The sequence below is a fragment of the Aedes aegypti genome, chromosome 1 (assembly GCF_002204515.2).
Source record: "Aedes aegypti strain LVP_AGWG chromosome 1, AaegL5.0 Primary Assembly, whole genome shotgun sequence".
NCBI classification, from domain to species: Eukaryota; Metazoa; Arthropoda; class Insecta; order Diptera; family Culicidae; genus Aedes; species Aedes aegypti.
In genome coordinates this window covers 238,746,954-238,772,605 of record NC_035107.1, presented here as the reverse complement: position 1 = coordinate 238,772,605, position 25,652 = coordinate 238,746,954, and the positions used below count along the sequence as shown (strand labels likewise).

The window sequence follows — 25,652 nt, the reverse complement described above, 5'->3', positions numbered from 1 at the left end:
AATTTAGACAAAATTGAGACAAAATTGAGACAAAATTGAGACAAAATTGAGACAAAATTGAGATAAAATTGAGACAAAATGTATGCAAAATTGATGCAAAATTGAGACAAAATTGAGACAAAAATGAGAAAAAATTGAAACAAAATTTGGACAAAACTTGGACAAAATTTGGACGAAATTTAGACAAATTGAGACAAAATTGAGATAAAATTGAGACAAAATTGAGATAAAATTGGGACAAAATTGATGCAAAATTGAGACAAAATTTAGATAGAATTGAGACAAAATTGAGAAAAATTTTGAAACAAGATTGAGACAAAAATTGAGACAAAATTGAGACAAAAATTACGACAAAATTGAGACAAAATTGAGATAAAATTGAGACAAAATTTATCTCAATTTTGGTGGTGAGTAATAAAAATCGTTTAATTCGAAAGCAAGTTTGTTTTACTTCGTCGTCTGGAATTCTATCGGATAAATACAACGTAAGGCTCGTCTCATCCTGAAAGTTGAGACAAAATTGAGATAAAATTGAGACAAAATTACGACAAAATTGATACAAAATTGAGACAAAATTGATAAAAAATTGAGACAAAATTTACAATATTTACAAAAAATCACAAAATTGATAAAATTAACTAACCCTTCCTCTGAACTTCATGCACAGGTCAACAACCAGAACGTCCAGGAAACGGACGAGTTCATCATCAACGAAATGTCCGGCGAACTGCGCATTCGCAAGCCCCTCAACCGCAAGAAGCAGGCCCGCTTCGAGTTGATCCTGGTGGCCCGGGACCAGGGTACCCCTGCGTGGTTCGAAACGCTCCGTTTCCTCACCGTACTGCTGGTCGACGTCAACGAAAACCACCCGGAGTTTCCGGACGCCTCAAACCCCTACAGGTTCTTCATCGCCGAGAACAGTCCTCGGGACATCCGCATCGGTAAAATCCAGGCCTATTACGACACACCCGACCCGAAAATCTACTACTACATGATGCTCGGCAACGAGGATGGAGCGTTCTACGTGGACAAAACCACCGGCGATATCTACACCAACAAAACGCTGGACCGCGAGGAAGCGGATGTCTACGCTCTCTATATCAAAGCCAGCAAGAAACAAGACCTGCTGATCACTGAGCGCGATCGGATGATGATGTCGACCAAAAAGCTGGAACGCGATAGCACGGTTGCGAAGGTCTGGATCACAGTCCTCGATGTCAACGACAATCCCCCGGTCTTTAAACAGGACGTTTACTACGCTGGCGTAAGCTCCAAGGCTGCCATCAACGAATTGGTGACAATTGTCAATGCGACCGATCGAGATCTGGGCGTGAACTCTACCATGGAACTGTTCATCAGCGGGTCTTATCTTTACAAATACGGAGCTACGAAGACAACTGGTAGCATAGTTCCAAGTCCGTTCACTATTTCCAAGGACGGTCGTATAACTACCGCAAACTACATGGCCGAATATAACCAGGACCGTTTCATTCTGGACATTGTAGCAAAAGAGGTGGAATCTCCTGAGCGAGTTGCCACCACCAAAGTCTACGTCTGGATCTTCAATCCAGAACAACTAGTGCGTGTGATCCTGTCGAGGCCACCCTCGGAAGTTCACATGGAGCGAGATGAGATCATATCCGAACTTTCGAATGCCACCCAGAAGCTGATTATTGTCGATGAGATTCGATACCACGTGGACAGCTTGGGTCGCATTCGGATGGATTGGTGCGACATGTACTTCCATGCGATCGATATGAGTTCGCAGACGATCGTGTCGGTAGAGGAGATTCTGCGGGAGATCGACGCCAAATATGATTTCCTACAGGTGAGTTTGAAGGATGAAGATTTCTAGAAAATGCTATCCAAATCCAATTCCAATCTAAATCCAATACAATCCAGTCTAAATCCAATCCAAATATAATTTAAATCCAATCCAAATTCAATCCTAAACTCGCTCTGAATTCAATTAAAATCAGTTCTTAATTAAACCCGCCATAAATTCATTTGATTGAAACAAACAACATGCTATATCTAAAATTCCTCGAAAACCTAGTAGTGAGTCGCTTCAAAATTCCCTGAAGCCAGCTGGTCTTTTCTACGGAAATCGATTCATTTGTGGTTTGCCTAGTTTTGTAGCTTTGTCAACCGACCTTTGAAGGTTTTGTTGCATCAAACGATAAACGTTAACATATCACAAAATCAGTCAAAACCAACGACAAAAGCATCATTATGCATTCAAATGGCACCGCTACATGCTACACATTGATCAAACGTTCATTAGAACTGCAACAGGAATTTCGGCGAGTCCAATTTCGAATTACAATTCCAGTAAACAGCAACGGCCCCATTCCGATAGCGATGTAATGTTTGAAATGCAAATGCATCGGCACAAAGCATCCATTAAAATTTGATACGAGCCACACACAACTACACATACCCGTAAGGACGACGACGTAAAACAATGACTCGTCGATAGCATTAGTAATACGGTTGGTATGCTCTTTCTGCCTCCGCCTATCTTGTGTTTGAACTGTAGATACGGTGGTGGTGCGGTGTGCATCATTCATTACACCGCCACCATTCATTGCCTGGAGCACCATTCACCTGATTCATTCAGAACCAAACGATGGCCGTCCTTCTGATGTGACCTCCAGTGAGCGCTGCTTATAACGATATCCATTTTATCTCGCCCTCTCTCACACACACGCAGGATTACAATGCCGGCTTTTCGATCGAGAACGTAGTCCCGGCCTACGCAACCAACGTCCAGGACGAGTTCGATTTGGCCCTGGCTGCGATAATCGCCCTGCTGATAGTGCTGTTTGTCGGTGCCGTAAGCTTCATCGTCCTGTGCTGCTGTCTCAAACATTGGTAAGTTATTCGGTCCCCCCATGAGTTCCTCTGCGCCTTGAATCCTGAATAGGGTGTACCAGAAAAAAAAATCACGGTTTCAACCTCAAAAGAAAAGATATGATACATAATTTAAAGAATTTTTGTAGAACAAACCAATTTTCGAAAAAAAAACTGTAAAGAGTTTCCGCCAGATCCATTTATGTAAAATAACTATTTTTTATGATAATTTGCAGATAGTGGGATTCCGTTTTTGTTTAATTCAAGAATATCATTAAGATATTGTTACATCATCCTGAAACCAAATGATAGCTAGACTTCGTAACGGTCCTCTTCGAAGCAGATTTCCGTAGGGTAGAATTATTTTTTAAACTTTTAGACCCTTCATGTTAATTTTGATAGACGTTCCACACACTTTTATTGCTTAAATATCATTCCTTAGCCGAGTGGTTAGAGTACGCGGCTACAAAGCAAAGCCATGCTGAAGGTGTCTGGGTTCGATTCCAAGTCGGTCCATGATCTTTTCGTAATGGAAATTTCCTTGACTTACCTGGGCATAAAATTTCATCGAACCTGCCACAGGATATACGAATGCAAAAATGGCAATTTAGGCAAAGAAAGCTCTCAGTTAATAACTGTGGAAGTGCTAATAAGAACACTACGCTGAGTAGCCGGCTTTGTCCCAGTGGGGACATTAATGCCAAGAAGAAGAAGAATCATGATGTTTAATAAACTTTATTAATACTATTCTGCCATTCTGTACCTACTTGTCCCATATTCTATGTAAACATTATGGACCGCGGGACAAATATGCGTCAAACGGTAGTATTTGTATGCATGGGCCATATAAGAAGAACAATCGCATAATAGGGTGATGTGTTAGTATCCATCGTATTAAGCATTGATCAGTGAGAACTGCAATTTTACCAGTATTGCAGTGAATGATGCTGATACAAACCGATGTCAAACAATTCTTTCTCAAAACGGCTTTAGCATTGTACAATAACATTTTGATAAATCTTATTCTCTTTTTGGAAATAATGCAAAGAAAATGCATCTTACCGTATTCTCAGTCCGTCGTATCGTTTTCAACTCCGTCGCAATCAGTTTCCAGATTCGTCTCACAACTTACGGCTCACTGTGTGTATTGAATGGTTAAAACGCAACATATCAATGCTATAATAAAATGTTTTACTAGAATATATAGATCTACGGGCATCTCCCTCCATTCCTTCAGCATGATGATATATACTTATTTCCTTTAAAATTAATTGTTCGTCATCAAAATTCAGCCCAAACATATGAACACAATTCCTTTTGACCGTACAATTATGGCATTTGCTCACAGTACAGCGAAAACAACACAATCAAAGGAATCGTATTTTTACGTCGAGCGTCGCGCACACATTGATGAGCACAAGCTTTTTTTTCTCAGTACGACGGATTGAACTTTGTTTACATTCTCAATTATTCGCGGCGGTTGAGGAAATTTCGTAAAATTTGGTGATTTATTGGAGTTTTACGGCGTGTGATTGGAATGAAATCCTTCAGTGAAGAAGTACGAAGGTTTTCCATAGTGAAAATAAATGCCCGGCGAAGTAAGTCACCCACGGGGGCGGGAAGAAACTTGTGTTGGAAAGTGGTGTGTGGCTCAGTCGATCGCTAAGCATTTCTCTCAAATCGTATTCGTCCATGCGATTTCGGTGAAAAAGTGCAAAGTGGATAATTGAACTGAAGTTATTTACCGAAATACAGTAGTTTTATTGCATTTTTGGTGTACAAGTGTACAAACCATAACAGCTTTCACAAAATTATACTTGAATAATGAATCCATGTTGCAGGTAAGTTTGAATATCCGCCGTAGTGGAACATTTAAAGTTTGATACGACGAATAGTAACGCTTACGACGAAGTAGAACAAAACCCTAAGTTACATTTTCCAAGAGCTGGTCAATGCCTGCCCAAAACTGTGTAAGAATATGGAAATACAATACAGTGAAATTTCATTTGTTGCGCTATCTTTTGTTATGCTGCGTTATAATTGGGCGTCCGTTACGGCTGCAGACCATTTGAATCGATGGCAAACGTAATTTTTTTCACATTAAGCTTTCGAACTTAGTAACCCTAAATTTCTATTGTAATATACAAATTGACAGCAAATAACTCAGCCCCACGGCATATAAAATTAACAAGGCTGGCTCTTTACTAGTGTAAACATCAAATTTGATTGTAAACATGCTGTTTGTTCTCGATCAGTTCCCAACCAGATCTCTATAGATTCGCGCCGAACCCACTTGATCTAGCACTGCATTTGAGTGCTAGACGATTGTAGTAGTGCTATAATTAAGTAGCATGTAATTCAATTATTATTAGTTGTAGTACCTAGTTAAGCTTCTTTAAGTTAAAATCCAGGAAATAAATTTATTCCAAGTCGAGCTCTTAAAAAAGTAAGAAGTCCACAAAAGTTGTAATCTTCCAAGTTATCCTCCGCATAAAGTTAAGTGAAAAGTGTTTTCCATTCGAGCAGTTTGTCGTCTAAGCCCTAGAGGTTATTTTTAAAAAAAATTCTTCAAAATTATATTTCTTGCGTATTTAGTAAAGCATCTCATATCGAATGATTTACTGCAATCAAAAGGGCACACAGAAACAGCTGAAATTAATTGTTGTGCAGAAAAATTATGATATTTTTCGAAACAGACTATTGATTTAGTTTTTACAGTTCCCATTCGATTTTGGTCACGGTTCGATTTTGTCTTCGCGAAACCGTTCGATTTTGGTAACATACCGTTCGATTAAGTAGCCCGTCATTCGTTTTGGCAACAATGATGACTTTTCAGCTTGTATTTCAAATAAAGTGATAAAACTCAGTCTTGATAGTTGATATTAACTTCAAAAAGTGTCACTGTACGCGCTAACATGCATAAAGTATGCTGATACTTTTTTAGCTGTGTCAGTGCAAAACCAACTGATTTTCTTTGATTCAAAATCGTGAGATGAATTAGTTACAAGGCCAGAGTTTTATCACTTTGAAATGCAAGCTGAAAAGTCATCATTGTTGCTAAAACGAATGACACATTTTGACAACGAGCCAAAATCGAACGATATTTAAAAATTTGCTACGAAAAGACTGTTCGGTGTTGGCATGGTTCGATTTTGGCATCATGAAATTTTTGGACGTGTTGCCCAAATTGAACGGATACTGCACGCAGCGAACTGGTCTATCGAATTTCATACATTTTGCCTTATGAAAGGTGGAAAGATTATTGCAATACGAACGCTTTATGTATCGTTTTAGCTTCACTTCGCATCAAGGCGTCAATAGGCGCGTGGTTGACACTCGGGCCTATCGATCGCAAGGTTCTTGGTTCGATTCCATGTTGCCGCGTAAACGTTTTTTGTTTACAAATTCTGGTTTCATAAGGCAAATTTATGAATTTCAACCCGATTTCTTGTGGCGAATTTTCCTATGTTTATTAGACCTATTCATATTTTCAAAAATGTCTGGAAACTCCTCAGTCAACCAATACTTTTATTTATCATTGCGAAATGAACTTCTGGCCAAAATTTCACTTAATTTAGAGTAAATTTAGGGGTGCTTCAAATCAATTATGTGTTTTTGGGCTATTTTCAAGCTTTAAAAAATCATAACTACCGAACGAAACATCAAAGTTTATTGGAAATACCTCTACATAGTAGTTTATCCAATTCTACGAACTTTTGCCGAACATGATTTTAAGATTGGAACAAGTTTTAACATAGTTTGATTGAGGTTTGTATCTCGAGGTTCTTGAAAATCTCTTTTTTCGGGAAGTGTTTTCACTGAAAAGCATGCCTGCATGAACATTTCGGATTTTTAATTTCCAGGCATGATGACTATGCATATCTTAAAGTCAATCCCGTTCAAAGTTAGCATTTATCTTACGAAAATAAATTGTAAAAAATTAGTAATTGTAAAGCACATTTGCAAATCCACTATGGGTGAGCCAAGAGCACCACCGTGAGCTTCAAAGAACACAAAAAATGAACGCGTTGAGCAACATGTAAGCTGTTGATGGTCATTGAAGTAATACATGTATTATGTTCGATTCCCGTTGACAAGGGCATGAAAAAATAATTTTAATGGGTGTTTTATATACCATGTATATTGAGAAAACTGTAATTTCTGGGTACTGTGGAGAACAAATTTGGATCAAACAATGTTAAAACTCAAATTAATCTTACTAGCGTGTTCGACAAACATTAACAGAATAGAAATTGCTTTCAAATAGTGATAATAGCATGTGGTTTTCATTTTCCACATGCTAGTTATCATTTTTTGAACCTTGAAATAAGCCCAAAAACACATTTTCAACTTGAAGCATACTGAAATCTTTATCAAATGAGCTGAAAATTTGACCAGACATTGTTCTTGGCATGAGAATTCCGAATACTGCTTGACCGGTAGATTTCCAGACATTTTTTCAAATATGAACAAGTCTAATGTTTATCGATAGTCCATTTGCCTGAGTGTGTAATATGATTTTCCAGAGAAATATTGATGTAAAAATACTAGATGAATGATTACAGTGGTGCTCGACCTACGGCCCTAGTCATACATAACTGTGGGACAACTTAGCGGGTCCAAACCACCTTTTTCCCCTATAACTTTCTAGATTATTTCGACGCGAAAATGATAAACAAAGGCCCCTACCGACATTTGAGAGTGGATCCCGGTCTCATCAAGTTTACGGACTGAAACCTGAAGGACTGCAAGGCGATCATTGGCGAGGCTCGTTTGAAATCCGATTTCATAAACAGGAGAAGAAATGCGAGAAAATATTTCGGCAGATGGATCCCCCACTCATAAACTGTCGAAATGGTTAGTCAAGGAATTCCAGGCTGATTGGGCACGTCAGGAGTTAATCATCAATGTTAACTTCCTTTTCCCGATCAGCCTAGATAGCCGTGTAGTGTAGGTAGCGTGACCCCTAATTCATGCGGCTTTAAGCTTACCGTGCCTAAGAATGAATGGTTAGGGGGGTCTAAATAAAACCTAACCACAAACGGAGCCTGTGGAGTACCAGGGCGCCCTCTACAGTATTATGCCCTTCCTGTGCTACCCGGAGCAATGGTGCAGGTGACCTTGTGTTTCTCCGAGATAATCGGCTGCCCTTCTTCAGTCTCAAGCCTGAGGCTAAATAAGGGTGGGATTATTAATACGTTGTAACTTAGTTTAAATTTTCACCTCTATGGTTTCGCATTATGCGTATTACACAGTGTGTTCTGTGCTTTTCGCCTTTGCCGACTTTTAAGAGATACCGATATGGTTTTATCGCTGCTGGTCTTATTCGTTCTGAGATTGCGAAAAGCTTAATCCTGCCTAGTTTGGGTAGTGTCTACGGTTAGGATAGTTTTGTTAGACCAATCTTCAGCATCAAATATCAGCAATGATCAATCTGCAAATGCTACAGCTCAAATGGCGCTAGATCAAAAACCTTATTTTTGTGATCTTTTATCTAGGTAACCTTGTGGACCCAGTTTTTGCTACTTTCGGAAACATGAAATGGCAAACTCGCGTGACATGCCTCGTGCATGCGTGCTCGTAAATAGCGCTATCGTTGCTACACTCATTTCTGAGTTAACAACCAAAGATGTATGTGCTGTCACAATTGATATTTCTGTTAGTGATCTCAATAGGAAATACGTTTTTCGTTGTGTGGTGTATTTACCACATGATGAACCATACCCAATGGATGATTTCAAACGAGTTGTCGTTCACTGCCTATGAAGAGGCCTTCTGCTGATTGTGGGCAGTGATGCTAATACTCATCACATCATCTGGAGCAGTTCAGCTATAAATTTGAGAAGCACCAGTCTGATAAAGTGCTTAAGTAGTTCAAATCTTGGATTACTTATTTTAGGGAATCGCCCAACCTTCATGGTATCTGCTAGAGAAGATGTGTTAGACATAATGCTCAGCTCGAACAGAATCAGTCACAAGTTGACGAATTGGTATGTATCAGATGATGAATCATTATCTGATCATCGCTACATATACTGGGAATTGGTTGTGACCAAATTCCATGGATTCTCTCCGTCCATTGGAAATCCTAGTGATTCGGATGTTTCCACTTCCGGTGAGTTGGGACACAATTGTCCTTGCTTCGAGTGATCTCACAAGCTTGTTATCGCATGTCGAACTCAAATTGAGGAACTGAATTCAGTCAACTCTGTAAACCTTGTATTGTATATATATGTATGTATATGTATATGTATGTATATATGTACCCACCTGGCCATTCTTCCATCGCTGGAAATTAATTGGCTGATGAGCTACCTCGCGATAGAGCATCGCATGACTTCATCGGCCCTGAGCCAACTATTCCAATTTCGAAGTGCTGGGTGAAGCTTCAGATAAATTCTTGGGCGGCAACTCAGCACAAGCAATATTGGAATAGTTTGGAGTCGTGTCGTCAAACAAAATTGTACATTACTGAGCCATCTCCAAGGGTCAAAGCAGAATTGCAGTCTCTTGGTCAGAGCGTTGACAGGCCACTGCCGACTCAACTATCACATGACAAATATTCAGCGTATTGACTCATTTGTGTGTGATAGTTGTGACTCCGATTATCCTCCCATCTTTCCCTTCCCTTTCCTCTCCCATCGGGTAGATGATGAAATAGGCTCAAATATGGCGATGGCACAAATCTCCCAAATGGCGGGGAACGTGCCTCTGGAGCCGGCCTTCTGATACCTGATACTGCAAGGCGATCATTGGCGAGGCTCGTTTGAAATCCGAATTCACAAACAGGAGAAGAAATGCGAAAAATCATTTCGGCAGATGGATCCCCCACTCATAAACTGTCAAAATGGTTAGTCAAGGAATTCCAGAGTATGCCGAGTCCTTTCCCAACTAGGTCAGTTAAAAATACCCAGGAGTTCTCCCAGAAACTATTAGAGTCAGGAAACATCGAGGATGACGAGATGATGTTTTCTTTTGACGTAGCGGCTCTTTTCCCCAGCGTTCCAGTAAAGGATTCCCTAAATCTTGAGAAGGACTCGTTATTACTCCAAAAGTTTGGATTCAGCATGGAACATACATGAGATTGGCAAGACTACTTTCAATTTCGAGGAAACTTCTACAAGCAGTCAAAAGGAGCCCCCATAGGAAACTCTCTCTCCCCGTTTTTGAAATTTAAAGAAACAATGAGTATTACCGGATAAATGGTTTAGATACATTAACGACATCTTCAGCGTTAACAAGCAAAAAACTCTACCTATGGTTTTGGATACAATTAACACTACAAATGAACTTTAACACTTCACTTTTTGCAAAAAAAATAAAAATAAAATACTAAAATCACTAAGGTGAGCAAATACCTTTAAACTCTAATATGTGTTGCTTATCTTGACAGATAGGCCTATTTCGTCTGCGACTTACAGACTTCTTCAAGTCGAGCACTCGACACTGAAGAAGTCTGTAAGTCGCAGACGAAATAGGCCTATCTGTCAAGATAAGCAACACATATTAGAGTTTAAAGGTATTTGCTCACCTTAGTGAGTTTAGTTCTTTTTTTTACAAAAAGTGAAGTGTTAAAGTTCATTTGTAGTTTTAAACATACTCTAATAATCCCTCCCAAAGTTTAATATAAAAAAGTGTAGTACAATTAACATCGAACACAATGATATCAAGCTCACCAACGAGGAGGAGAAAGAGGGAAAACTACTGCTTTTGGATCTACCTGTCATCAGGGAAGAAAGTTCATAGTTTAACTTCGAAATCTATAGGAAGCCTACAAACAATCAGCGAATCATCCCATAGACATCAAATCATTCGTTCCAGCATAAGCTAGCAGCATTTCACGACATGATCCACATTATGTAGACCCGCGGTGGCCAAAGTGCAGCCCGCGGGTCGCAAGTGTCGTCTAAATCTCCTGAATGTGATAAACTTCGTACAATTTTTCGTCAGGAGGCTGTACTACCCCTAAAGTTATCATGAATAGCACACTGATCTATTCGTATAACTATCTTCGATCAGAAATACAGGTGATTGAAAAATGATCCTGAGCATCACTGATGTACCTAGACTCTATACCTCAGCGAACACGGAAAGAATAAGGAAATGGAAATTACTTTCGAGACGCCAAGGATCAACGGATATAAGGAAAGGACGATAGACATAGCAAAACCAGCAGATTATGCAAATCGAATGTACCTCGGATTTTTTTTCGCAGGAGTTAAGTAATTGGGTTATATTTTCATAATCGGAAGGTTTTAAAATATTCCATCGGTGAAATTTCGGGTTTTTCCACTTTTTAGCTATTTTTTTTTCATATACAGACTATGTAAATCAATGAAAATCACGTTTTCCTACACATTTCAGCCCATACAAAATGTATGGGAAAAATTTCACCAATAGAATATTTTGTAAACTTCCGATTATGAAATTATGCACCAAATACAGCGAAAAAAAAATCTGAGGTACATTCGATTTGCATAATCTGCTGGTTTAGACATAGCGTGCGATAAAAGCCATCCTCGACCAAAAGGAAAGAGCATATTCGGAATACTTTGACGACACTTATCCATTACCGAACCCATGAGAGAGTCTCCACCTCATACGTCAGAAACATCAGCATGGTTCTTTAAAAAATTGGTCAAATTTGAGCTTAACCCTCTAATACCCAAATTTTTGTTTTAGATCTAAATATATTTTTTCGTTATCTAAAATCATTCTAAACACGGTTTGGGCAATGATTTATTTTTCTTCGCAAATTTATGAATTTTGGTTTTTGATTTTTATTATTTTTATTTTTGAACATCCCTATCCTTTTCAATTTTTTCTTGAAGCCTCTTCTGGTTACTGATTTTTGGCAATAATAAAAATTAGAGTTTTTACTATACTTTTGAAAATATGATTTTTTCAATTTTTTTCTGGAACATTTTTTATTTTCCGTGTACCTAACGGAAAAACAGATTTGAAATCATTTCAATACCATCAGGCTCTTCTTCTGTGATAGGTTGATCGTAGAAAAATATAAAAAGTACGATTTTTTCTAATACACGTTAAATGAATCCCAGGCATTTGAAGGTTATATAAGAATACAATTTTTCAAACAATTTTCAATAATACAAAAAAGTTTCAAAAATCATAAAAAACTTTTCTTATATGCATGTTATGCGTCAAGGTATAAGCCCAAAATAAAATCATTTCAATTTCCGAGCTACGAAAAAATACACAAAATTCCAAAGTGTACCCCGTTTAAAGGCGGGGTTGGGTATTAGAGGGTTAAATTGGATGCGGTCGAATGTAAATAGAAAATAAGTGCTACAATGTTAGTTAAGGTAAACATTACTTAATCGAAAAATATGCCATGAATTCTTTTTGTGTTTAATTTTTATTTATTTATTTGCGACATTTTACACCTCTTTTTTTGCGATAAACGCATTTGATTTGTCAAGGATTTGAATCGCAGCAAGCCGCGCGCGGGCGGCTGCGTTGCGAGTTTTGTGTCACGTTTACCTCGTCCGCGTTCTTTTTTTCTTTTTTTTTCAAATCCGCTGGTGAAAATTAGATTCAGTGGTGCTACGCCACGTGCAAATGTTTTGTGGAAATATGTTTTTCGAAGTGATAGATGTGTTTTTTATCGGAGATTATGTCTGAAGATGTTGTGTGAAGTTTTGTTTTTTACTTTTATTCGATTTGCTTGCGTTTTGCTCGAGAGTTCTCTGTAATGAATTCGTTTCGCGTTTTGTATCTCCCGTGCGTGTTGATTCAAAAATTGGTTCGTGGATGTTCGATTCGGGATGGCTTAAGAACTGCAGTGCGTGCATTTTGATGGGCAGTGCTAAGTTACGGGTCACACTATTGTTCATTATTACACACTTAGCTCAAATCACCGAAGTCGGTAATTCGTTTACCGAAATCTCAACAGCTGAACGTTCGGTAATCGTTTCGGTAAACGAACCGATTACCGAACGGTCGGTAATTTTCAGATTGGAGCACAGCTGTCAAAACTACCGAACGTTCGGTAATCTTTGATCAGAAAACCGTAGCTCCTTCCCTCGACCCTTCCCCCTGCTTTTTCATCAACAAAATCAACAGAATACACCAGAAATTAGCTAATCCCATATTTTATTTTATATTTGAACTTGGTAAATTATAACATTAAATCGGAAGCTCTCTGCAGACGTAATGCCGTTTCAGGGTGCCGAGTGTTGTTGTCGAATCAAACGCAATGTCTCCAGCGGAACGTAAATGTGGTGACCCGCTAGAAAAAAGCGGCCATTGCCTGCAAAAACTGTATAGTTACTTCTTGAGACAATTATCAATTTCACAATAATGTACTAAACTCACCTCCGTCGTTATTCTCTTTGCTCGATGGATGAAAAACTGAACCAATTATCAATCGAGATTCGTTTCTACTCTACTGCAGCAACATAAAAAAAAACATGGCAGTATGACGTCGCTCAATTTCAAAATTACCGATTTCGGTAAACCAAGAGGTTGGTTACCGACCATTCAGTTGAATATTTTACCAATTTCGGTAATGCTGATGATTCACCAAAGTTTCGGTAAAAATGTTAACAGATCAACCACGGTTTACCGAAATTCGGTAGTTTTATTGATGACGCGCTGTCAAAACTCGCTCAATCACCGAAACATCAGCAATTTAGTAAGTTACAGATCAGTTTCGGTAGTTTTATTTACCGATCCCTCACACTCTGTTTGAGTGTGTAGAGGAGCGACAGATTGCGTGCGGATATTCGAAAAAATAATTTGGTGAGTTTGTTCTAATCAGCAGCGCATGATCGCAAAGCGTAAATAATTCATTTGTCTGCCAACGTCTACCAAACGTGTCCCATGGCACTGCCCTTTCCATCAACATTCCACAACATCCCGTAACACCTACGAGAGGTCTTAGAGTTCTCTGCATTTTTCTTAAGTAGGTGTTCAATCAATCACCCTTTCCCATTCCCCAGCTTTCGCAAGGACGTGGCCAGGACAGCACTCGATTATTGGAGGATGCGTCAATCTTGCCTAAGAGTTAGAGGTTAACCCCAAATCTCTGACTTTGGTAAAGGACGGGAAGGAGACAACCCACATACAATGGTCTAGAACTATACCACCTACGAATTTGTGCGAAATGCTTAATGCTAATGCTAATGCTAAACGCATTTGATTTGTCAAGTTAGTAAAATTTATAAGTTACATAAATACAAATTTTCGGAAGTTTACTTAAACAAAACATATTTTCTCGAATTTGACTGTCGAACTTTGCCCCTTAATATTTTTATGAAATTGGCGCCTTTGATATGGGCTGTAATTTTGTACAATATACAACATAACATTGACATTTTAATGGAAGTTGAGCTTGCATGTTATAAATCATCCTTATGAATCCACTAAGATTCGAAATCAGCTCACTAGGCAATCACATAATCTTACCTGGAATTCTCAAGATCCTGCTTAGGTTTCAAATAGCAATTGAGATCTGCCGAAAAGTTCGCTAAGAATTTTGAAAATATCGCTTAGAATTTTAAGATTCCACTGCCATATTGTTTTAAATGGTCAACTCACCGAAAGGAATTCTCAGAAGTCTTTCATAGACCACCGCTATCATCCTCAAATTCTACTTGAAACTTACTCAAAAACCATAAGATTTTGCCAAAAATGCTCAGAATACCACTAGAAATCCACAGTATCCCACTAGAAATTTGTCGGCTGGCTAAGAAGTCTTAGGAGTTCACGAGTATCCTCAAGAATACGCTAAAAACTCTTAGAAGCCTAGAACATAGGATCCCGTAAAGTTTGTAAATTTCAAAACCTTACTAAATTTACAAATTTTAACCTTCTAATGCTCAACCTTGACTTTAGACCCTTTTGGAATTTTGTGTATTTTTTGTAACTCGAAAATCGAAATGATTTTCGATGACCAAATCATGCGCAAGAATTGACTAAGAAATATTGTATGATCCTATTCTGGAATCTGCGAAATTGTTGTATAGTAGTAATTGTTGTAGAATCATGATCGGAATTCTAACAGAATCCTATTTAGGATTATGAGAATGCCCTGCCAAGTATTTTGTCCATGATCTGGGAAGAATATCAAGATTTCTGCAAAAAAATGTATGAGAAACCTGCCTAAGGAATTCATTCAAATGATTCTGTAAATAATTCTGTGAGAATCCTGCCCAAGATTTTGTGGCAAACCCTTCTTATTTGTATAATTTCCTAAACCATCCAAATCCTTTTAAGAGTTGTGCACTGTCCAGTATAAAATTAAATGATAGATTGGTTGATCAATTTGACAAAGTTTAAAAAAAAACATGAGGATACAAATGGATCTTGCATTTCAAATAAAGTTGAGCTAACTAAAGAATATAAATTAATTAATTAATTAACATTAATTCTTAATTAACTTTAAGATTCTCAAAACTGTCTAGTTTATTATGAAGAACAGTTCAGCCCTGCTTTAAAAGGTTTTTATTAATTTTGCTCTTAAATTTAGCCATGCAAACATCAAAATCTGCATTTTGTTATTATTCTATTAACCATTTCTTTCTTACTACTTTGTAGGACTTTTTCCTTAAGAAGAAAGCATTTCAATAAAAAGAGCTAAAACAAACAAAATTGAAGATAGACTGAAATTTTCAAAGTAAGTTTAAATCTTAGGTTTGTATTGTGCTAATTCATCTCACGATGTCGAATCAAAGAAAATCAGTTGGTTTTGCACTGACATAGCTGAAAAAGTATCAGCATACTTTATGCATGTTAGCGCGTACAGTGATAATTTGTCAAGTCAATGTAAACTATCGAGACTGAGTTTTATCACTTTGAAATTTTAAGCTGCAAAGTCATCATTGCTGCCAAAACGAATGACGGACTACTTAGCCTTAAGTTCGTTGGAAATCAATGGAGCCCTAGAGCTACCAATGGAAAAAGATAATTTAAGTTCTAGGTCAAACAAAGTTACAAGGGTGAACTTGTTTTCCTAATAATATTGCTTGATCACTTCTGTGAGCAGGCAATATTATTTTTGATGATAATTTTTCAAAAAAAGTTGTTAATTTTTCCAAAGTTCCCAGAAAATTTTGTCTATTTCTAGTGAACCAATACTTTCTTTTTATGTTTATAAACTTTCATTACAATTCATAAATTCTAAAACAAAAAGTAGTTAAAGTCTCGCCAAATAAGAACTTTTTATAATAGCTATGGCATTAGGGCAATAAATTTACCTTATACGTGACTTCTAGTACCGTCGTGCGGGGTGACATTGGTCCATAAGGGTGACTTTGGGCCAAGTTTTCTACAGCAATCTAAAACCAGAACAATGAAAACAATGTGGCAAGCTTCAAGAATACGTTATAAATAGCCACTGGATGGTCATGGATTAGTTTTTTGACTCCCCTACTAGCCCTTAGATGCTTCGAAATAGGCGGTCAAAGTCACCCCCCAGGCCCAATGTCACCCCGCACGGCGGTAGAGGAGATATGAATATTTATCGATATCCAACGATTTATAGCATATGTAGGGGAAGTGTACCAGTTATGGCTATAGTGGTTCCCTATTTGGTCATATGTGTTTTCTCGAAAACTTTCATGTTTTGAATATTTTTGAATGTTTTAACATCAAGATATATTTGATATGAAACTACTTAAACACACAGAACGCTTCAAAATTTTTAGATAATCAAATTATCGTGTATGGCGAAATAGAGAACCATTATGTCCATAACTAGTACACCTACCCTAAATCGAGTTATACAATATCGAGTAGTAGGAAGTCGTGCATATTTTGAGTATATTTCTTTCAACAATGGTGTCTGCAGAGCACTTATTCTTTGATTTGCGGAGAATAAGTCCCCCGAAGGCGTCTACCCGATTTGATGCCATTACGAATTTTTGTTAGCGTTTCCGTACTTGTAAAAACTTCTGCGATACACAATATTTTGGATTGAATATCTACATAAAAATTACCTGAAAAGTATATTATTTGTAGGGTTTCGAAAGTTCTGTAGATATATTTAATATTTTCAAAAATTGGTGCCGCACGAATTGCCAAAAATTCTGCAAGGAAAATATTAAAATATTAGAAAAATACTTGGATTTGAAAACATGAGCATTCAGCAATTCGTAAAACTTCTTAGGTGGTACAGTCCTAGAAGGTTGTATGAGGGTTGCCTCCTTCCCGTTCGTTACCAAAGCCAAAGATTTGGGACTTGACTCCAACAGTCTAGAGCTGTCATGGCCACGTCCTTGCGAATGGTGTGGAATGGAAAAGAAGTGGTTGATTGAACACCTACTTAAGACAGATGCAGATAACTCTACGACCTTCCATAGGTGTTACGGGATATTGTGGAATCATGTTGGAAATGGTAAAGCCATATGATACGTTCGGTAGACGTTCTGACAAGTGTGTGTATACTTTCTAACGTATTCGTTGCAGATCGGAACACCGAATTTCTGATTCAAAACTCCTCTTCATTTCATCGTTTTTCTCCTAATGCACTGCACGATACGCACACTTTAGGGACTTTATACATCACTGACTCAGAAAAATAATTGGATTTGAAATTATCTGCACCAAACCTCGAAGTAAAAGAATTTTTTCTATAGAATGACAATTTTTCATAAATCGATCTGGCAATGCCCTCCAAATATAGTTTTTTAGAAAGTTGTTTTATTTTCTACAAAAGTACTTTGAACAAGTTATTTTAAGATTGAACACCATGGCTTTTCGAATATTGGATGTTCCTGGGACACCCTAATCCTGAATGAAACTTTCGATTTTGCATTCTTTGAGCAGCTGTAATTAAAGCACTGAACAGAGCAAAATCAATACCCACCCTTAGGTCTTTTTGCCGATCCAATCCCATCGAGCCTCTAACCTTCCAGTCTTTTAATCTTTTTCTTTTTCTTCTCTGCATAGGGTCATTACGATTCCGAACGAAACCAGAAGAAAGGACGCCTTGATCAAAAAGCAGATTATCGAAGATTTAAATACGACCGAGAATCCACTTTGGATCGAGCAGTAAGTCAATAGCATGCAATCCTTATCCATATGTTCGGATTCAAAATCGATTTCCTTTTTTTTGCCCCGTTCCCATCCAGAAAACTGAAGCTCTACGAAGAGCAGGAACTGACGATGCAAGTGTTTTCCGAGCCGGAACTGACGCAACAGCAGCAGCAGCACCACCACCAACAGCAGTTGAACAGCTCGAACAATACTTCGTCGTCGTTGGCCAGCCACCAGAACCAGCACCACCATGTGATGCAACAGCAGGAACAAGCGTTGGTCCTGGGGCTGGATCGGCGGGATTCGTACCCGGAATTGTCCCAAGGGGGCGGCGATAACACGTACGCCACCATCCAGCCACGCAATTATGCGTCCAATCTGAGCTCGGTGCTGATGGGCACTAGCGGGATTGGTGGCGGCGGCGGTGGCGGAAGCGGAAACGGTGCGGCCCCGGCAGGCGGACTGAGCGGAGAAATGTCGGATTATGCGACACTGCGGAACAGCAGGGCACCCTCGGTAAGTGTTGTTGGAGGAAGAGGGTTTGTACGAGTGCCCCGGAGGAGGAATTTCTCGGAAAAACGTGTTTCGGTTATTCGTAGCGTTGTAGAACATATTCTCTACGATGGGGGTTGGGTTGTATGGTTATTGGAACTGATGATTTTTTGTAATCGATCAGGTCGTACTTGTTTCATAATTGGACAGTTGTATTTAAATTTATTATTAATAGGGTGGGAGGAATCAAGTGTAATCGGTTTCATGCCCAATTCACAGAACAAAATGTTTAGTTGGTTCTAATTCTTCTGCATTTAGATACATTTGTGGAATAGGATTATTAGAACCAACTATGTCATTGATTTAAAAATCAATTTACAGAAAAAAAAATCAGTGATTACATATCTAACGTCATTAGTGACTACCCGGAAAATATAATTCCAACCACAGGGTTGAAAATCATCTTCCTATTATGGCAGCTTAATCTGATTGAAGTAAATTTAATACGACAGCATGCGTAATCCTGCACCCGGATGCAACGTCCCGCAAAGTAAAACATGCAAAAGCTGTATTGTTATCAAGCTCCTGTATCGGATCATCAATCGCACAGTTCAAATCGCGTGTGACGAGTTGCATAATTATTTTAACTCATCACATGATTTGTAACTTTGCTGAAGATACCCTAAACACAACGGTTTTCGTACCGTTAGCATCAGTTCTGGTATTAACCACACATTCAGGGTTTTCCACCACTGTTGCTTCAGGCACTTACCAGTGCATAAAGCACAACACGTGTAGCAGAAGTAGCCTAGGCAAACTGCTTTTCTTAGCCGACTTAAACATTGTTACAAGGGATCAGTCTCGGCAGGGCTGATCCTCTTGGTCAGCGTGCCATAGGTGATGCAAATCTAGCATAATGTTAGTGACAGCCATAGTTACTGAATTCCAGCACTCGGCATCCAATGTCTCTCTGAAACGGGGGCAATCGACCACGACATGCTCAGTTGTTTCCTCCACACTATCACAATTGGGGCACACAGGAGATTCTAAGTGCTTGAAACTATGCAGGTACTGCCTATTTCAACCATGTCCTGCCAGAAACTGCGTCAGGTGGAAGTTCACTTCCCCATGGTTTGTTTCATACCAATCTGACACATTTGGTGTTAGCCGATGGGTCCATGTACCTTTAGTGGAGTTATACCATTTCTGCTGCCAATCTCTGAGCGTTACCTCTTTACACGCGTTGCAGACACCTCTGGTACCCCTTTGATTCAAGCATTGAACGTCCTCCTTGATGATGAACCCGATGGGTGTCATCCCGGGTATGATGCACAAGGCCTCTTCAGAAATCGTGTGGTATGCGCTTGTTACTCTTAAGCTCATGATCCTATACGCGCTCTCCAACCGCTTTAGGTTTCTACTCGCTTTTGACCAGATTGGTGCTCCATACCTTAGGCCACGAGCTTGCGTTTACTACCGATAACAGTAGAGCTGTTATACATCATCCTCAAAAGTGCCGCTGTAGCCGTAGATGCCCAATTAGAGGCATATATAACATGGCTAGGCATTAAAAAAGTTCAGATCATGAGCAAAAATCAGCTGATTTTATGCTATCTTGATGCTCATTATATAGGTAGGCCGTGAGCAACACAACTCAGTGTTCTTTGACGTTCATCTACACAGCGATACGTGATCGTTGTCGCTCATCAATAAAATTCAACTGAGCTTATTGAAAACGGCTACTTTTCGGTAAATTTAAAAGCACAAAAGGTATTTGTATTGTGGAGTAAAATAACGCAGCACCTCTCTTAAACTAATTGCTAATTTTCCAGCTCCTACTCAAGAAGGAAGTGAACGGAAATACATACTTCGCTAACGTGGAATATTCCAAAAACGGATTAGGAAAGAAAGAGCAGGCTCAGTCAGACTTCAATCAATGATCACGAGAAATCGTTACCAAGATAAACAATGAGCTGGAGTTTTCGCATAACCAAATCAAAGTGTGCGCCTTCGAATAACAATGACACGAGACGCTTAAAAAACTGCGTTCTTCGAAAATATCACACAAATCCGTACGTTGTTGTGTGAGAAAAAGGCGTGAAATCGGTATCCACGATTTATTTGCCAGGATTGCCTTAAGGCTAAGTAGCCCGTCATTCGTTTTGGTAACAATGATGACTTTTTAGCTTGCATTTCAAAGTGATAAAACTCAGTCTTGATAGTTTATATTGACTTGAAAAAGTATCACTGTACGCGCTAACATGCATAAAGTATACTGATACTTTTTTCAGCTATGTCAGTGCAAAACCAACTGATTTTCTTTGATTCGAAATCGTGAGATGAGTTAGCAACAATCATCACCGACGCGTACAAATTTCAATAACGGCCTACTTCGCCTTAATCGTTCGAAAAAAAAAATCCAATCCGGACTAGCTGATGGCTGTGCCTGAGGAGTTATTTTTTGTATTCGGTGGAACGTACGTCAATACGTCAATGCATTATGCGAGCTATGGAAGGAACGGCGAAGTGGGTCATTTGACTTAAGGATTTTTGATGAACTGGCATTTAACATTTGGACACCAATCGTTTTAATAAAAATTTCACTGCACTGTTTTAAAGACAACTCGTAAAAAATAGTACAAAAAGATAAGGTTCATTCAAATAAATGAATCAGCATAGGAAATAAAACTTGGGACCGTTCAGGTATTAAGAGTTGAGTTCATGAGATTGTGTATTTCCTAGAAATGGCGTGCAAATTCGACATTTTTCCTTTTAGTTCCATATAAAAGCAAATAAATTTATCCAGAACATTTTCAGTTGCAGCTTTCAACCTCACTTCTTTCGAACAACGTACGGATTTGTGTGATATTTTCAAAGAACGCAGTTTTTTAAGCGTCTCGTGGCATTGTTATTCGAAGGCGCACACTTTGATTTGGTTATGCGCACGGCATAAAAAATTAACAAGGCAGGCTCTTCACTGATGTAAACATCAAGTTTGGTTGAAAACATGTGACGTCACTCCTATCGTACCATATACCATCCGGACCACTAGATCAATTTTTTTGAAAATTTGTTCGAGGTGGATAGGAATGACGTCGTCAAGTAGCTGTCAGTTTTCGGAATATATCACCTTCTTAAATATAGTACACCGTGGTTATGCGAAAACTCCAGCTCATTGTTTATCTTGGTAACGATTTCTCGTGATCTTTGATTGAAGTCTGACTGAGCAACACAGTTCGCTCACAAAGGCTGGGTACTATGACCATCTCAGGATCGCGCTCACAGTGCTCGCTCGCTTCTTCAATGCCTGAACGTGGCTAGCGACGCGGAGCTTGTCATCGATCATTACCCCAAGATGCCTAAGGTATCGCTTGGAATCTATGGTGCAATCATCTACCGAGATAAGCGCCCATTGCTCGAACTTGCGGTTGTTGACTACCACCGCCTCAGTCTTGTGTTGGCCCAGTCCTAGTTTCCTAGACTTCATCCATTCCTCAACTATGGAAATAGAGTGCGCTGCTGTCAACTCTACTTCCTCCATTGATTTGCTATAGACCACTAGTAGGGTAATCTCGTCGATGAAGTCAACAACCTTAACACCCGTCGGAAGGGGCAGCCTCAGTACGTCATCGTACATTGCATTTCATAACATCGGGCCCAGTTCATGCGTCGTGGTTTTGAACTTGTCCGGATCTGCATTGACTGCCGCTTTTAGGGCAATATTCGGGATGCCTTGTTTGACGGGAATGATTTTACGGTTTTTGACAGCTCTTCGTTCGTCACCCTCGCCACTTCTTCTCCTTCATCTGCCGCATACGGCGTCCTGAGCCATGGGCTTGTGGAGTGATGTGGGAAGAGGACATCGATCGCTGCGCCATGGCACCTCTGATATGGGGCTCTGCACTGCTTTGATTGTGTAAGGGATTTTGACGTTTACTGGCCTTGTTGTTTACAAATTTTATGTAAGAGTGAAAGAAAGGGGAAGATTTTTGTGCAGTGACCCATTGAACATTACCACCCTGCAGGCGTCACCTTACGAACTCGAGATGGTACTCTGGCATAGGCTAACAAAGCATGCCCGTTTCCGACTCTTGATTTCCTTTTTGAGAGCTAACATCAGTCTTCGCATGAACAGGACCGATGTTCAACTTTGGTTTGAACCTTGCCACTTGTGTTGACCCGCATACGCACTTCATCTCTGTACCAGTGTACCACACCAAACCCGGTACATGTGTACTTCCGTTCAGATTTCTGTGCAAGCTTAAGTTCAAATAATGATTTAAAGCAGACAGAGAACGGCTGAAATCCACGAGGATAAATTTCTACGAGTATCCATGGAACTTTTTGGCACAATTCGCAAGAGATGCTAGAGAACTTGAAAGTGTACGCATCGAAACTACAATCTGCGTATGACGAATACTCGAAATACCACAGCGAAATTATCGCCATAGTCCCGGACGATGCGGTGAGTGCGCAGGAGGACGAGTACATTCGCTTCGAGGATTATTATCAACATACTTCCGTCGCAGTCGAATCTCGCCTCATGCGGCAACCTGTGAATCAGGTGGCCCCTCCAGGGCAAGTCATCGTTCACCAGCAGCCATTAAAAGCTCCGATCCCCACTTTTGACGGTGAGTACACTAAGTGGCCAAAATTCAAAGCCATGTTTCAGGACGTAATGGCACAATCCCGCGACTCGGATGCGATAAAGCTCTACCACCTCGACAAGGCGCTGGTGGGAGCAGCGGCAGGAGTATTGGATGCGAAGACCATAAACGAGGGCAATTACACGCAAGCATGGACACTTCTATCCGAACGCTACGAGAACAAACGAGTGATTGTTGAGACTCACATCCGTGGTCTACTTTCACTCAAGAAAATGAGTGTAGAACTAGCCCTCGTGCGTTAAAATACACTCAAATAAAGATTTAAAAAAAAAAAAAAAAAAAACTCAAGAAAATGGCAACCGAATCCCACAAAGAGCTGCGATCCCTTCTCGATGTGTGCATCAACCACGTCGAAAGTCTCGAGTACCAAAAGCAGGAAGTAACTGGTGTGTCCGAACTGATGATCGTCTACCTACTAACTGCAGCTCTGGATAAATCGACCCGAAAGCAATGGGAGCAGACTCTGAAGCCAGGCGAGTTGCCACAATACAAATCCACGATGGCCTTCTTGAAGTCGCAGTGTCAAGTACTGGAGAGGTGCGAATCTGCATACCCGCAGACAACAACGAAACCCGTTCCGAGACAGCAAAGTTCGATACCGAAGGTCACCAGTCAGCGGTCACATGCAGCAACGACAAGCTCCGAGAATTTTATCGAGAAGTGCGATTTCTGCGCAGCCCCGCATCGAAATTATCAGTGCAACAAGTTGAACTCGCTCACCAGCGCTGAAAAGTTCGAGAAGGTTCGATCGGCAGGCATTTGTTTCAACTGCCTCCAAAAGGGTCATCGTTCCAATGCTTGCCCATCTTCGAAGTCCTGTCAGAAGTGTCACAAGCGACACCACACCCAACTGCACGATGATGAATCGAACCCGAAACCGGAATCCACGACCAGTAACGTAGCAACTGAACCGATACCAGAAGGTCAAGGACAATCGTCTGCAGCGCCAGTCCCTCTGGCAATCCCATCGTCAGAAACCAACGTCACGACAACTTGCCACGTGAGCAACGCCCACGCTCCGAAGACAGTGCTACTGCTAACAGCGATGGTCTTGGTTACCAACAGCAACAACCAAATCCACCAGTGTCGAGCCCTACTCGATAGTGGATCGCAAGCGAACTTCGTCACCGAAAGCATGGCCAACACCCTTGGCATGGAGAAGAAGCGAGCCAACGTACCGATTTCCGGCATCAACAACGTCAGAAGTCTACCACGAGACAAGGTTGAAGTGCAATTCCAATCTCGGTGCAGCGACTTTCGTGCCTCACTGGAGTGCCTGGTGACTCCCAGAGTCATTGGAACCATCCCGACAACCGACATCGATGTTACCAGCTGGGTGCTACCAGACGGTATTCACTTAGCCGATCCTTTGTTCTTCAAAACGGACAAGGTTGATATGCTGATCGGCGCAGAGTTATTTTTTGCGCTAATGACTCCAGGAATCATCAGACTCGACGAAGATTTGCCAGAACTCCGCAACTCCCACCTGGGATGGCTGGTCACTGGTGCCTACCGGCCAGCAAGCAACGATGAAGCGATCCAGTATTCCCATGTTGCATCTCTCGATTCTGTCGAAGGAATGATTCGACGGTTCTGGGAGACCGAAGAAGTTCCAAACGCAGCCACCATATCATTCGAGGAGCAGCAATGTGAAGACCATTTTTCGTCCACCTACTCACGAGACAACACAGGACGATTCGTGGTTCGATTACCGCTTAAAGAGAACGCCGACCAGATAGACAGCTGCCGAAACCTAGCATTGCGACGCTTTTTCATGCTAGAAAATCGGCTCCAGCGAAATCCCGAACTGAAAGACCAGTATGTGGAATTCATACGAGAGTATCTGCATCTTGGTCATTGCCGAGAAGTGGATATAGCCAACGACAATCCGAACCTGAAGCCATACTACTTGCCGCACCACGCAGTACTACGCCCAGGCAGCTCGTCAACCAAGTGTCGAGTTGTCTTCGACGCAAGCGCCAAATCTACTCCGACGAACCTGTCCCTCAATGAAGCCCTGCTGGTGGGACCAGTAGTCCAGAGCGACATCCTCTCGATCATGATTCGATTCCGTCAACATCGATACGTCTTCACGGCGGACATAAATAAAATGTATCGCCAAATCGTTGTTCATCCCGACGACACGCATAAGCAACGCATCTATTGGAGGGAGCATCCGAATGAAGCCTTGAAGATTCTGGAACTGATGACCGTTACGTACGGTACAGCTTCCGCACCCTTTCAAGCAACTCGAAGCCTGATACAACTCGCTAACGACGAAGCTGAAAATTTTCCTGCAGCAGCGGAAATAATCAAATTCGACTGTTACGTTGACGACGTTTTGTCAGGGACTGCTACGATCGACGAAGCCATCGAAGCACAGCGCCAACTGAAGGAGATGTTAGCACGTGGTGGGTTCCCAATCCACAAATGGTGCTCCAACGCCCCTCAACTGCTAGCACTCATCCCAGAGGACGAACGAGAATTGCTGAAACCGCTTGCTGATCGTCATGTCAACGAAGTGATCAAAGTTCTCGGCCTGCTGTGGGAACCGACCTCCGACGAGCTTTTGATTGCTGAATGTTCCAAGCCAGAAAATGAACGAGACCAACCCGCCACGAAGAGAATCATTTATTCAGA

The 25,652-nt window shown here is 40.4% G+C and overlaps 1 protein-coding gene across 5 annotated transcripts in view; it reads left to right on the top strand.

Moving 5' to 3' along the window:
* Positions 1 to 25,652, top strand: part of LOC110674038 (cadherin-87A) — an 869,996-nt gene that overhangs the window by 838,896 nt on the left and 5,448 nt on the right. For all 5 annotated transcript variants that reach the window (XM_021837330.1, XM_021837335.1, XM_021837332.1 and 2 more), the window contains 4 exons: positions 668 to 1,828; positions 2,714 to 2,874; positions 17,767 to 17,868; positions 17,949 to 18,369. In XM_021837330.1, coding sequence (XP_021693022.1) covers positions 668 to 1,828; positions 2,714 to 2,874; positions 17,767 to 17,868; positions 17,949 to 18,369 — 1,845 coding nt within the window. The remainder of the gene's footprint in view (positions 1 to 667; positions 1,829 to 2,713; positions 2,875 to 17,766; positions 17,869 to 17,948; positions 18,370 to 25,652) is intronic.